The sequence below is a fragment of the Quercus lobata genome, chromosome 2 (assembly GCF_001633185.2).
Source record: "Quercus lobata isolate SW786 chromosome 2, ValleyOak3.0 Primary Assembly, whole genome shotgun sequence".
In the NCBI taxonomy this organism is placed as follows: Eukaryota; Viridiplantae; Streptophyta; class Magnoliopsida; order Fagales; family Fagaceae; genus Quercus; species Quercus lobata.
In genome coordinates, this window is record NC_044905.1 from 76309312 (window position 1) to 76325185 (window position 15874).

Consider the following 15874-nt stretch of genomic DNA (forward strand, 5'->3'; position numbering starts at 1 on the left):
TATTCACTTAAAGTGTGGAGTGCTTGAAGGTTACAAGAACAAAAACTTTTCTAAAATGATTTATTAACAAATGTCCTTAAGGACATTGTTAACAAAATCCTTTAAATAATCATAAGAGCATTTTTAATCCATATCAAATTATTGATGTATATTATGGTGTTTTAAGTTAATTATTTGCTTGACTATAGGTACAGGATGGCTTTTGTTGCTTCAATGGAGATGTCTAACATCCAAATACCCTCATTATAACTATTGAATTATGAAAGAAAGTTTTCAAAAGTATTCAACACATTTAGGCACGCATTCAACTTTATAGATATATTGTTATATTCTTAGGTGTGATTTACCTCCAGTACTTTCTTAACTGCACATATTCTTTTGTTTTAAATATATAATGACAAATGGTTGTGAGTTTTAATCTCCACATTTTATTTAGTTAGTGGATGATGTGACAGTTTCTCATTAAAACAAAAGGAGATTCCAATTAAAAAAATACTGGAGATAAGCCAAACCTATATCTTAACACTTTACTTTGATTTATTATGAAAAATCAAATTATATGCTTAAACTTTAGAGAAATGTTATGTCCACAATATTTTACAATACTTTCACAGAAAATACTATGTGGTAGATTGTTATTAATTGATAAAAAAATAATTTCAATTATGGATTCAAATTAAAATTAGTAATAACATGCCACCTAAAATGTGTTATAAAAATATTGTGAACGTAGTAGTTTTCTAAACTTTATGTACTTAGGTTAGTCTCTTAATTTGATTATTATTGACCATGATTTGATTATTTTATTTTCTTTATTTTAATTTTAATGATATTTTGAGAAAAGAGTATATACTTTTTTTTCTTCATAATTTCAATTATTTTATTTTCTTTATTTTAGTGAAATTTTGAAGTGGGAGTGTGGGACCCACTAATTAATAAGGTAGGTTTCTAATTTGGGTTAAACTTGTTGCACACAAATTTTTTTACATAATTTTACATACCCAAAAAAGCAATTGAAATCATGACTTAAAATCACAATTCTAGGGAAATGCAACATACAGTAGAATCTCATCATTTCCCACATGAAATGTTTGCTTTAAAGATGCTACTAATTTGTGAGAATAATTGTGTCTCTAGCCTTATTGCTAATGGAAGTAGTCTAAATTCTAAAAGACTACTACTCTAAATAGATGCTCTGGTTTTTGTTTTTGTTTTAATAGATGTTATCCATTTCAACTAATTTGGGTTGAGACCTTACTCTTGCTCATATGGGAATGCAGTGTAAAATGACAATGGTAACTAGTGATCATCAATATCAATCTCAAGTTTAAAAGATGCTGAAATGGCCTTGAGCTAGATTACACTGTACGAAACTAAAGAGCAAAGTCTCAAAGACAACACTTGTTAAAAACTTAAAATACAAACCACTCATACCCAAATTCAGAATATCTAATAACTCCACAGGTGGATTTTCATACAAAATATAATCACTATCTTGATGCAGAATTTCATACAAAATATAATCACTATCTTGATGTGTGTCGCTAGACTATCCGCACATCTATTTGCTTCATGTCGGCAGTGGCCAAATCTCACTTGGGAAGCTGCATTAAGACTTCATAATGTTGGAAAGTCGGCTTGCATAACAAGTGAGACTATTCTATTAATTCCACAGGTAGATTTTCATACAAAATATAATCACTATCTTGATGCGTATTGCTAGACTATCCGCACATCTATTCGCTTCATGTCGGCAGTGGCCAAATCTCACTTGGGAAGCTGCATTAAGACTTCATAATGTTGGAAAGTCGGCTTGCATAACAAGTGAGACTATTCTATTAATTCCACAGGCAGATTTTCATACAAAATATAATCACTTTCTTGATGCGTATTGCTAGACTATCCGCACATCTATTCGCTTCACGTCGGCAGTGGCCGAATCTCACTTGGGAAGCTGCATTAAGACTTCATAAGGTTGGAAAGTTGACTTGCATAACAAGTGAAACTATTCTAATAACTCCATAGGCGGATTTTCATACAAAATATAATCACTATCTTGATGCATGTTGCTAGACTATCCGCACATCTATTTGCTTCATGTCGGCAGTGGCCAAATCTCACTTGGGAAGCTGCATTAAGACTTCATAAGGTTGGAAAGTTGACTTGCAAAACAAGTGAGACTATTCTAATAACTCCACATGTGGATTTTCATATAAAATATAATCACTATCTTGATGCAGAATCATACAAAATATAATCAATATCTCGATGCATGTCTCTAGACCATCCGCATTCCGCACATCTATTCACTTCATGTCGGCAATGGCCAAATCTCACTTGAGAAGCTGCATTAAGACTTCATTAGGTTGGAAAGTTGACTTGCATAACAAGTGAGGCTATTTGTCATTATTTTAACATCTTAACAATAACTTGTTTTGTACAAAAGGTATGCATCAAGTTTGGTCCCCAGTACATACTTAATTAATTTCTTGCTGACCATGTGATCTAGAACGAAACGCATTGCCATAATTAATGCTTTTGAAAATCAATCTCCCTTTCGTTGTATCTAAGATAGCCTTACTCACACATAAAAATAAACACATCGCCAGCACATGACAGATGGTTGTTTTTCATTCGAGAAGTGAGGATCATGTTCTTTTAATTATTATTTTATTTTATTATAAAGAAGTTTTAGCAATTTTCAATATGTTCAAAAACAATAGTTAGGTGCTATAAAGAGTTATGGAATACCCTCATTTATTAAGGGTGCGTTTGAATCGACTTCAAACGATTTTCGGAAATCAATTTCCGGAAAATGGAGCGTTTGGCTGTGACGGAAAATATTATTTTCCGGAAATCCTTTTCCTGTTGACCGAAATTTGAAGCCTTGACCACGGAAATTAGAATCTGCCTTCATTTTCACTTCATTTCATTTCCGGAAAAAGAGAGAGAGAGAGAGAGAGAGAAGAGAGAGCCCAGATCAGAGAGAGAGAGGGACGATCGAGCCGACGAGCGGCGCGATCGACGATCGCACCGCGCCGACGAGCGGCGCGGTGGACGATCGCGATCGTCGATCGAGCGACGCGATCGACGAGCGCGTTCGTCGATCGCGATCGTCGATTGACGATCGCGATCGTTCGTCGATCGACGATCGCGATGGATGAGCGGCGCTCGTCGATCGACGAGCGCCGCTCGTCGGACGCTCGTCGGACGAGCGTTTCGCCGAATTTGATGTATTTTTGGTAAACTGATTAAACGAACCAAACACCAAAATTAATTTTCCGTAAAATGAATTTTGTGACAGCCAAACACATGAAAACGTTTTCCTTTCCGAAAAATAGTATTTCCGAAAAATAGTATATTTTCCGGAAATGATTTTACGCGAACCAAACACAGCCTAAGATAGAAGGTCGTATTCTTTTCCTTGCAGTCCTACATGGAACAAAATATAAGGTTCGTCTTAATTTGATTAATTACTTCTAAACCAAGCAGAGCATATTTTTTCCTAAGGAGCTAACAAATCAGTTTGTTCTAGTAGTCCAAAATCACAGTAGTTATAGTACAAAAAATTGTAATAAAAAATAGTACAAAATAATTCAATGTGCAGCTACACAAACTCTCACGCCCCCATGCCACACTTTCTTGTTAGTGTGGAAGAATAAACGACTCAAAATGAAATCAATCAATCATTCCTCGTTGCAAAGTTGCCAAGCAAATCACCTTTAACTTAAAAGGCCTCAACTGTAGTTGAAATCCCATTTGTAAATACTTATTGCTTTAGTTTAAGAATTGTCAAATGAAAAAAAAAAATATATGTATATATATATATATATATATAGAGAGAGAAATTATTCAATATTGTGTAATACCCTATGCTTTGGTTTTAATCACCACCAATCACCGGTTGCCACATCACAATAAGCTTTGCTTGATTCCCAAAAAAAAAAAAAAATCTTGCCTTTGCTTCTTTTGGTTCGAGGTGTAAAAGTGCGTGAGACTGATAGGAAAAGCAAGCTAACAAAACTCGTGTCGGGCGGGGGGGCAAGTGGCGTCTCCAGCAAAGAGCCACGTGTACCGTCAATTTCTTACCCCACCTCTGTGTCTGTGGCTTTCTTTCTATCTTTTCTTTTTGGCTCTCCAAAATTCTCTTTTCTCTTCCATTCTCTTCCATCCTCCACTCTACAGCTCCCAGCAAATCTTTAATCCCCAAAATGCCCTCGTCTCTGCAACTACAATCCCCTACTTACAGAGCTCTCCATCTCCATCGTCTTCCAGTGTCTTCGTTTTGGGGCAGTGATCTCTGCTCCTACAACACTGGAGGAGGAGGAGGAATAGCTCTCAACCTTGATGCTGCTGCTGCTCCTGCTAAACGCAACAACAGGAAGAAGAAAAAGAACCTTCTTTGCTCCAATGGTAGAACCTTTAGGGTTTTCGCAATGTCCAACGCCTCCCCTCCTCCTCCGTTCAAGATGAACCTCAACGAATACATGGTCACTCTAGAGAAGCCACTCGGTATCCGATTCGCTCTCTCCCTCCACGGCAAAGTCTTCGTTCATGCTCTCAAGAAAGGGGTATTTCCGTCTTTTTCTTATATTCACTACTTCTACTTGCTCCTCCTTATAGATTGATTATGTGAAAGATTCAATAAATTAAGGTTTAAGTAGTATTCAATTTATGATAATGACTTTTTTTGAATTTTGGGTTGTGGATAGAGTAATGCAGAGAAGTCAAGGATAATCATGGTGGGTGATACTTTGAAAAAGGCAGGGGATTCATCTGGGGGCAGGCTTATTGAGATCAAGGACTTTACGGATACACGGTATGCTCTTTTTTTAGTCATCTAATCTATCATATAAATTGGCTTTATATTAGAGTTATAGTTGATCAATTATCATGATTCTGATTTTTGTGAACGCAGTTTATTTAAATGCGCAAATTGTAGCTCTCGTGTATGTTTTTAATTTTTATTGCTCAGATTGATGAGAAATTATTCCGTACACCCAGTGTACTCTGCCTTTCTTATTCATAAAGGTTAGTCCTTTGTGCAAAACCCACGATTGGAACCCGCTCTTACGTAAGAAGAGGGTGTAGTACACTATGTGTACTGAATAATTTCACTAGATTGACCTACTACACATATAATATATACCACATTTGAGGATAAATTGCTTAGCTCGTCAATGAGGATTGTTGTACAGCGTGCTCTGCAATGTGCAACTAATCTGAGTGAAGTTCTTTTATGTCATAAAATATATATACACACGCACAACACATTTGATCATTGACGTGGGAGTCAGCATGTTGGGCTACTGGATTAACTTATTGCGTTGTTATGACAGCTCAATTTTTTTGGCACTGATATTGGATTATAATATACTTTACATTCAATGCTTGTTGTGGCATCATATAATACGACAGTGAAGGATGGTGCGTTGTTGTCATACTGTTCTTCGATTGGCTCTGTCAATGAGCAAAACTCCACTTAACAAAGCCTTTGTTACAGGGTGGCATGCCATTGTTGCATGTGATAAGTTCAATATCTGAGGCAAAGTTATTGTGGGTGGCATACTGAAATAACTGCTTTGTACTAGATCTGTTTTCTGGCTAATGCATATATTTTCTTTCCTTCAATAACCATGCAGTATTTTAGTGTCGAAGTTACCTTTATACATTGCAAAGTTACTTTATGAAGTAATTGTCAAAGATGTGTTCTGTTCATAAGTGATTTTGTTTTTATTTTTTTCAGTCTTTGGTTTCCTCAGGAAGATGCTGAAAGAGTTATCAGGACCTTTTAGCCTGATCCTTGAGAGGCCCTTCTCTCCATTTCCAATCCACCAACTGCATCTTATGAGTGATCTTGATGTACTATTTAATAGAGGTCGGGTTTCTGTTGCCAGCTGGAATAAGAGTATATTGGCATCAAATTTTCAAACATCTTCTGAAAGTACTGGGAATTCTGGGTTTGTCATGTTTTCCTCTAAGTTTCTAGCATCCCATGGATGGAAACTTTTGAATGATCAAAATGGACTTGCACAACCCATGAGTGAACTTGTTTGTATTTTTTCTGAGGAAGAGTCTGGAGATGGAGAATGGGCTCATGGGAACTTCCCACTTGAGGAATATGTTAAGGCACTGGATCGTTCTAAAGGGGAGCTATACTATAATCACTCCCTTGGCATGCACTATAGTAAGGTGTGATGTTCAACAATTTTAAAACTCTATGCTTCTATTATATTTAAGAACTGTATACAGTTTATGCTATTAATTCATTCATATTGCTTCAATGTTATGCTTTGAAAGATAATTTAGTACAGCACTTATGGTATGTTGTTAACTTTTTTGTTGTTGTTCATTTTGTTAGATTACAGAGCAGATATATGTGGGTTCATGTATTCAAACAGAAGCTGAGGTGGAGACTTTGTCAAATGTTGCTGTGAGTGCCACCTGTTTTAGCTGTATTGGAAGGAGATAGTGTTCATTGGGTCTACTTCCTGCAATTAATTTGCATTTGTGGATGATTATCATGTTCATGAATGCTCTTTGAAAGGGGTCTTTGCCTATTCCCATTCCATGTCTCTCTTGTTACTATAACAGCTTTTGAATTTCTGCTTCAGGGAGTGACTGCTGTTCTAAATTTCCAAAGTGGAGTTGAAGCAGAAAATTGGGGAATCAATTCTAATTCAATCAACGAATCATGCCAAAGATCTAATATTCTCATGATCAACTATCCTATAAGGTAAGCAAAAGGTTCTATGGCATATCCTATCTTGAATAATTGAATTTTCTTATATTAATGAAGTAATGCGTCTGTTATCAGTCTTATGATGCTCTGTGTGTACTTGTGGTAAAGTGTTTTCTGTAATGATTTTGCTGAATCTTAATTGGCTAGATATTTTGGATTTGTTGATTGAGTTGTTGAGAATATTTACTTAAAAAAAAATTGTTGAGACTTGAGAATATTCTATATTTGGCTTGTTCTCTGGACATTTTGTTCTTATATGTAAATGATGCCAGACATTTGATGCTTCAATATATATTCTACTTATGTAATTATTTTTCCTTGGTTTTCTTTTGCAGGGAAGGAGACTCTTTTGATATGAGGAAGAAGTTACCATTTTGCGTGGGACTTCTACTACGCTTGTTGAAAAAGAACCATCGTGTTTTTGTTACTTGTACTACTGGTTTTGATCGATCTCCAGCTTGTGTGATTGCATACCTGCATTGGATGACAGATACTTCCCTTCATGCAGCTTATAATTTTGTCACTGGATTACATACTTGCAGGCCTGACAGGTTCCTCACTGACCCTCCTTTATTTTGGTACTTTATTGTTGGTGATGCTAAGGAGCATTTGATCATGATATGCATCTCAACTTTAAAGATCCTAAGTTATGATTTATGAATAACAATCTCAAGTATTTTAGCCATAATCCTCGTGTTAGCTGTTTAGCTATGACTTAAAAACTCTTGTTGGACAGGATTGACTGTTAGCTAAGGTTCTTAGTCGTCTGTCATTAATTTTATATATATTATTTCTAAAAACTCACACACACACACATATATATATATATATGTATATGTATGCACACTGTAGCCTGTTTATAGTTAGACTTCTTATGTTAACTATAACCAAAGTATTGGTATATTTCTTCCACCCAAAATGGAATGGAAAACAAAAAAAAAGAACAAAGATTGCATAATTAGTATTACGACAAATTATCCATTCAGATTTGATGATTTGATTAATATTTTAGACAGTTTCTTCAAATGAGAAAATGTATGCTGATAAATATATAAGAAAGGAAGGTGGCAAGTGGTAAGGTATTTTAGAGAGAGAGAGAGAGAGAGAGCTTGAATAACTTTGGCAAGCATTGTTTAATCTTCCAATTGTAAATACTAACTGCCATAGCAACAATGAAAATTTTTTCATAGCTTAGATTTACGCACATCTAGTACTTGTATAAAACCAATGTTCAAGTGAAGTCTAGGATCCGAAACCTGAGGAACTGTAAGTCAGAGTGAGCATCTACTTCGTATATGTATAAAGTATGTCTTTAATCTATGGTGTGTCATTCATGCTCTACTGCTGCTTTAAATTATCTTTTTCTTTAGCTTGACAAAGCATCTAAAGCAGATATTTATGCAGACCGGCAATTGCTTGGGCAACATGGGATCTTATAGCTATGGTAGAAAAAGGTGAACATGATGGTCCTGGAACCCATGCTGTGACGTTCATATGGAATGGGCAAGAGGCGAGCGACAATTTCAGTTTCATCTTCAGTATACTTTTCTTTTGATTTTTTATCACCTAAAACGAAGGAAAAGTTTCACATTTTTTCTTTCTTGAAACTTTGTTTTTTAGGAATAGGCCAATACTCATAATGTATTTGATTATTTCCTCTTATGAATGAAATTATTTTACTTATATATATAAAGAGTGATTCTGTGAAAGAAGTTTAAACCATTTTAGTTTTTGAACCATTGTATCAGCTGTAAATAGATTCAGTTATGACACACACGGTTTTGATGGTTGCTTGTTGTATGTCCACTTTGTCTCTGCATTACAGGGAGAGGATGTAAATTTGGTAGGTGATTTTACTGGAAATTGGAAAGAACCAATTAAAGCAATCCACAAGGGTGGATCTAGATATGAAGTTGAAGTTAGACTCTCACAAGGAAAGTAAGTGTCAAGCTTCCTGTTCTTTCTCTTAATTATTTGTGAGGATTTAGAATACAAGATTTTTAATCAATCTGCCATATTGCATCTTTGCTGATGTTGTGGCTCAAGAAGTTTATGCATTGTAGTTCCTATATCTTGGAACTTCTGTAGTTATCTAAGAAGAAGTCAAGCTTCCTGTTCTTTCTCTTAATTATTTGTGAGTATTTAGAATACAAGATTTCTAATCAATCTGTGCCATATTGCATCTTTGCTGATGTTGCGTCTCAAGAAAAGTTTATGCATTGTAGTTCCTATATCTTGGAACTGCTCTAGTTATCTAAAAAAAGAGCTCCTGTATTGTATATAATTGACTGGGACTCAACAATTTTCAATTCCTGAAAGAGAGAAAAAGTTACAGTTCAGTAGTATAAAGTAACTAAATGCTCAAATTGTATGTTGTTAAACATAATAATAAAAAATAATTCCAAGAGCCTTGCAGCTCAATTGTCACTTCTTAATTTTTCCAACGGAGAAGTCTAGGGTTCATATCCCCCCTCCCCCAACTATCCGAGGAGAGAGAGAGAGAGAGCTTGGCTTCTGGCCACTTTCTTCGATGCATAATTCTTTAGATATTTCTCCACTTATCTTTGTTAAAAATGCGGTCTCATATAAGATTTATATGATAGTAAAATGTAAAATTCTGCAAGTTAGAAATCTCTGTCACAATCTATAAGCACAGTTGCGATTCATTTGTGGACATTCTAACCTTTGAGAACACCATGCAATAATTTAACTTGTATTCCACACACTGGAGGAATATATATATTCTTGGTAAATATAATTGTGCTTTCTGTCTATTGTGATTTAACTTGTATTCCACACACTGAAGGTACTACTACAAGTTTATCATTAATGGGCAATGGAGACATTCAACTTCTTCACCTGCAGAAAGGGATGGAAGTGGCAATCTTAACAATGTAATTGTGATTGGTGATATTGCGAGCGTCTGGCCTTCTGTTCAACAACAAAAGAAGGTTTGCACGCTTTGTCTTGTGACATTTTGCATAGATGAACTTGAAATGTATGTCATCTCTTTCGTTTGCTGCACATTCAAATACCAGAGATTCATCATTTTGTTGTGGTAACCTCTCATGTTCAATACTCTGTAGGGTTGCAATATAGCTGTGATGAAGAAGCATTATGCATGATGACTCAGTTTACAGTATTATTGTGTTCTTTCCTTTTGTTTCACCTTGTATTTTACTGAAAATCAAAGTTTATGCATTCAGCAGAAAAGAAATCAAAGTTTATGTACATAAAACAGCTATGTTTTTGTTAAAAACTTGTTTGTTGTGTCACGTGCTTCACTGCTCGGCTTTACTTGTTCCCATTTAACGGTGGTGGCATCGCCCTTAAAAGGATTATTCATATTTCAAAAAACAATAAATGATAACTTATTTATTTTGGGGAAAGTTGTATTATCTTTGCTTTTGCCACATCATGATTAAATTATTAATGCTCTTACTTCTGGGGTTGTATCTTTGTTCTAATGATGGCTTTCCTCTGATGTTTTAGGATGTGAATGTTGTGAGGGTGATTGAGAGGCCTCTGACAGAAAATGAACGGTTTATGCTGGCCAAAGCAGCTCGGTGTGTTGCATTCTCCATTTGTCCAATCAGACTAGCTCCCAAGTAGTTGGGCATACAGTACAGTACCCTAGGCAGCCGTATGGCTGTTAAATTCTCTGATACTGTGGCGTTACTACCAGCCCTTTTTGAGACATTAATTACCATTTAGTGGTTCTACATTCTCTCGTCATCCTCTTTTTGACTTGAGTTCTCAAGGTATTCTCTTTCAGACTTGAAATTGTCGTGCTGGTTGCTTCAAGTGGTGGGCTAGAAAAAAGATGCATATTCATAAATGTCAAACATATTGTAATTAGTGAGGCCAACTTTCTGGTGTCTTTCACTCCTACTGAGAGAAAATGAAGTCATACCATATCCACGGAATATAACTACAGAGTATTTATACAATGTCAGCCCGATTCTATTGATTATTTCTGTTATTGTTGATGGCTCCCCAAGGAACAGCTTGCTTATTACCCAAAAGAACCTTTTATTCTGTTTGATGTTGAATCATTTGGATTTTAGACCATAGACATATATATTACTCAAGGTTTCAGATTTTTATACTGTCTTTGGTGTAATAGGTAATCAATTCTGTTCTACCAGGGGAAATGAAGCTAAAACAACAAAGTCTTAGTTTCAAAAACTTAGGGCCAGTTATGGATCCTCAACAAATTAGTTACGGTTGATTACATGTATTATTTTCCTTCATTCTATTCTATCTCAAATCATTTTAAGGGAAAATGAAAGATTTTACTCCCAAAAAAAAAAAGAATTACTATTGGGTGAATCATTCATGATTCATGATGCCTAAAATCATATTTTAGACATGGCTATGCGAGTGTGATTAAATGAAATGTGGTTCTCATTCCATGGCATTTCATAACTTCACATCCTAAAATGAACATATAAAACTTTTGGATGATGAAGCATGAATTGTCCCATAAAGTCCTCAAAACTCATTTAGTTATTGCAACACCATGAAAAATGCGTTCCCTTTAGATGATTGGACCATATTAGGAGACTATGGTTGTATCTGAGAAGTCAAGCATAAAAACCATGTTGCTGTCGACTTCTTTTGGGCTAGTTATATTGTAAACAATACCTAGTTAGCTGATTGTGGGTATGAAGTTACTAACTGGACCAAAAAAGAAAAAAAAGAAGCTGCGATGCTGTTCTCGAAGTGCATTTAGCCTTATCAAACCTATATGTTGGGTTTTTTTGTCCTTGGGCCATTCCATAAAAATGACAATGAGATGACCACATTTCTTCTGAACATGTGAAAATTTCTATTCGTGGTCCTTTTAACTTGAGTTTTACTCGGATATAAAGAGAAATGTTGAGATAAAAAAAAGAATTTAAGATCCTTTTCATAACATGCTAAGGATTCTATTAGTGCATCACTTTTTCATATCATTGATATTGTTTTTATTATACACTAGGCGTGGACCTGCGTGTTGTACGTGATAATATTTTTAGGATGATCTTAGTAAATTTATTTTTTGCAATTTAAACTAATTTAATAAATAGTAACAAAAGGTAGCAAAAATATTAATTTTTTAATAAAAATTATTTATAAAATTTTGTGTATCATTAAAGAGATCTATTCATTGATAAGAAAAAGAAAAAACGTGAACGGTGATTGGAATGATGGTCAAATAGAATCTTGGGTCTCGAATAGTGATTCAATTGATGATAAAGAAGGAGAATTCTTGTATATAAAATTTGAAAATTATTATTGTTAGTTTAAAAAAAAAAACTTTTTCAAATCCAATTGTATCTATGGTACAATCAAAAACACCAAAAAACTTATTAAAAAAGTCAACTAAAATTACAATTCAAAAAAAAAGGAAAAATAAAAATCACATCAAAGTCAAACTTCTTCTTCCGTATATGTAAAACATTTCAAACGTGATGTGATCAAACTAAATATCCAATATTCAAAATTTTTAATAAGATTTTGAAGTGATGCAATAGAAATATGTCATTATTCCAAGAAAAAAATTGTTGGTTATAACTTTATATATAATGATTGTAACCAAGAGTACAAAGGGGACATTTAGAGAAATTTTTTTGTAAAAATAAGAAGTATTATGTCTGTAGGATCTCAATTCGGGGCTTGGGCCCAACAGTTATAGGATTCTGGTCCAAAGAACCCTAGATAATGAATTTGTAGAGAGTGAGTTATAGAACTAGGCCCTAACGAAGTTCGTGCTAGTTAACTTTGGGCCATACAATAATTAAAAATAAGAAAATCTCCTTCATGTCCATTAGATATACGGTCCGAGGAGACGTATGGGGTGTATCCCTGTCTCTGATCAAATGCTATGGTTCTTCTCTTCTTCTTCTGCTCTCAGTTCCTTCTTTTTTCGGTCCCCTCCTTCATGGGGATTCTCTTCTCTTATATAACCCCTTTGAGGTCATCAAAACCTTACACTTGTTGATCATCTAGACTTTCACTTGAGTGTCCGTCCTATCGGACATCTCTCCCATCTTTCTGTGAGTTGTAGTAGCCAAGATAACACTGTTCGTAAGTCCTCTCCACATTAATGATGCTAGAAAAGTAGCTGTCATGCATTTAATGTGGCAGCTGTAGTCCCTCCATTGACATCCTACACTTTCTTCCCTCTTACGAGCTTGTGGGATTTGTCCCTGCTACTAACACTCGTTGGGGTGAATCTTTATTGCTGGCAGGGGGCGTGTTTAAGCCATATTTGGCACGTCCGAGAAGACATTTCTCCTCGGACCGCCTTTTAAACAAGTTTGGGCCCATAAGAATTGGGCCAGGAGCCCTTTTGGTACCCACACTTTCTCCTCAGACGTAGTCGAATTCTATATGGACCCAAGGCCTATTGTATGTTCTGGGGACTTTACCCCTACAGTCTTAATGCCATAATCTAATCTAACACATAATTCAACATATGAAAAATGAGTAGATAAATAAATAATTTTAAACACAAAATTGAATTTTTTTTTTCTTAAAAATCTCAAAGAATACACAAATGAGATAAGGAATATGAGCAATACAAAATATTCGTAAATGCTTAAAACAATTACTCAAGTATCTAAAAATATCATATAATAAAGACATAACAATTTGCTGCTAATTTGTTAAACAAAATATTTACAAATAATGAAAGGAAACTGCACAAATATCATCTTCTTCAACTGCATTAACTGTTTTTCATCGTATTGTCCAAACTATCTAGCTATTTTCCAAATAAGCTAAAACCTGACAACAACACAAAATATGGACATATTATAATATGATTTTTCCCTAAATCTGATCAACAACATTAAAACTATTTTGTGTTATAAATAAAATGATAAAAAAATACTTGCATCAAGTAACACATATAAATTGATCAATAATAAGACAATGGGAGTACAGAACTCATTAAAAAATCCAACAAAAAATATGAGAGAGAGAGAGAGAGAGAGAGAGAGAGAAATAACATTTTTGTGCGGGAAAAATATGCATAAAATAGGAAAAAGTGACAAATTTATAGTAAGAATATGATAATAAGAAAAGTCAAAATAAAGGAAGATAAATGGACAAAATTATATATAAAGTTAAAATTGTCTAAGAGGAATATGTATAGACAATACTTAGTTATAACATCAAAATTAAAGTAGGTCAATATGTAAAGTTAAAACCGTCTAAGATGAATTTGTAAAGCCAATGTATTTATATATTTAATATTGTCAAAAAAAATTAAAGGTAAAAAATAAATACAAAAACCAATAATGATGTAGCAATGACATGGAGGATGAGGTGGTTTAATAAGAGCGTAACGATAATAAATGTTATGATTTAACTTTTAGATATATAATATAGGTATAGATATAGATTAATTAAAATATGCCACCTTAATAATTGTGAAAACAGGTCTAACATTATTTTTATTGTACACCAATCAAAATATGTCGCCTTAACAATTGTAAAAACAATTTAGAAATTTGTATTAACACTTAATAGAATTATTGAGATATGTAAATGTTAAACACAATCAATATGTCATTGGTAACTTTACTTATTCAGAACAGGAAAAAAGAAGAAAAAAGGGTACGGTCTATAACTATAACAAGGGGATCAGAAATGTTTTGCAATTCCTTATGAAATCTTCGAATTAAAATACTGTGAGACCTGCAATGCAGCCAGTCTCCTGGCCATCGAAATTCAGATCGGACAAGCTTTGGTAGTTAGGACAATATTAAGTACATGTGATCAATTAATTTCAACGAACTTGTTATATCTTCTTATCAAATAAAATTGTAATAACTGAAATATTAAAAAAGTACTCTATCATATAGAATGATTTTAATAAAAAAATGATGCTGATCCATCAGTTCACCAGCCGTGTGACACACTGTGTGTCACACACATCAAACATAAGGTGGTTTTGGTCTAAGGTGGGTATTGATTTGAAAACCAATTAATTGAAGGTAACCATGGGTTTGCATTATTTACCAGGAAGAAAATGCTTAAATTGGTATCAATTTTACTATATATTTATACAGCGTATCAAATTGACATAAAATGCTCACAAATGTGGCCATGAATGTAACGATTAAATTTCAAAAATAGTATGTACGTTGGATCCTAAAGCACTTATTAAATGTGACTGTAACCTTCTAGTTTTTTTCTTACATGATCAATAATGTCTCCGACGTAGGTCTTCACTGCACAAAAATGTTGGGTAATATATACAATGACAACAGGATGTTGACATTCTTTTTGCAAAATGTTGACATTATTGCTAGGCCAAGCTAAGATATCTTAAAGTTTCAAAAAGAAAAATAGTCAAATACTCCATCTTCCTCCCTCTCTGTGGTATTCTTGTGAGTCCGTGAAGCTGAAATTTTTCTCGAGAAAAAGATAACGAAAAAACATATTTGCATGGAAAATGTTTATGTGATTTCAGTGCTTCCTTGCTTGAGGTCGTACCAGTTTGCATCAACTTCTCTCTCTATCTCGACACACATGCGCATGCCTAGCCAACGTACAGGTGCTCATTTATTTGATTAATTATGTTGGTTGTAATTTGTAAATCTTGCTCAGCTGTGACAGGCTCTTTTTAAGTTATGAAAAATTATCTTATACATCCGATATATGCATATTATTCCCTTTTACAATGTGTGCATCTAGATGAAACTAGAATTTAGCCACCTAATTTTTGCAATTATAATGGTACATATACTCATTCTCAGTGCATGTTAGGCTTAATTAGTAGCATATTAATTAAAGGCTGCACAGACTCAAAAGGATACATATTCTACAAATCTTGTGCTGCAAAAACGAACATTAAGTACACTATGTCCTAGTATGTACTTCAGTTTCTTTTTAATTTTTTAATAAATGGAATGACAATTTTATTAAGAAAAATGATTTAATTACAAATAATGTCTATAAACTTCTAAAATAGAAGAAATGAATGAAAGAATATTCCTCCATCCACACTATAATATTAAGTTGAAGGCTAAAAGTTATCATATATGTATTTTATAACTAAAAACATAAGTTCAACCCACGATTTCAAATTAATTGAATCCATGTTTTTAATTATAAAACACGTGTGTAACAAATCGA

At 34.0% G+C, this 15874-nt stretch overlaps 1 protein-coding gene across 5 annotated transcripts; it reads left to right on the forward strand.

Annotated features, from left to right (window-relative positions):
- The first annotated feature begins 4030 nt into the window (after positions 1 to 4030).
- Positions 4031 to 10848, forward strand: LOC115976656 (phosphoglucan phosphatase LSF1, chloroplastic). Of its 5 annotated transcripts, none has more exons than XM_031098091.1 (10): positions 4031 to 4571; positions 4713 to 4819; positions 5763 to 6192; positions 6362 to 6433; positions 6615 to 6736; positions 7078 to 7293; positions 8147 to 8252; positions 8568 to 8680; positions 9549 to 9740; positions 9829 to 10224. In XM_031098091.1, the coding sequence occupies exons 1-10, from the start codon at positions 4212 to 4214 to the stop codon at positions 9839 to 9841; spliced, it is 1731 nt and encodes a 576-aa protein (XP_030953951.1). In that variant the 5' UTR covers positions 4031 to 4211; the 3' UTR covers positions 9842 to 10224. The 5 variants fall into 5 exon arrangements, with proteins under 5 accessions (XP_030953951.1, XP_030953950.1, XP_030953954.1 ...); XM_031098090.1 differs by lacking the exon at positions 9829 to 10224 and adding an exon at positions 10235 to 10848 and having other exon boundaries at positions 4123 to 4571; positions 9549 to 9693; XM_031098094.1 differs by lacking the exon at positions 9829 to 10224 and adding an exon at positions 10235 to 10848 and having other exon boundaries at positions 4440 to 4571; positions 5747 to 6192; positions 9549 to 9693.
- Positions 10849 to 15874: the final 5026 nt, after the last annotated feature.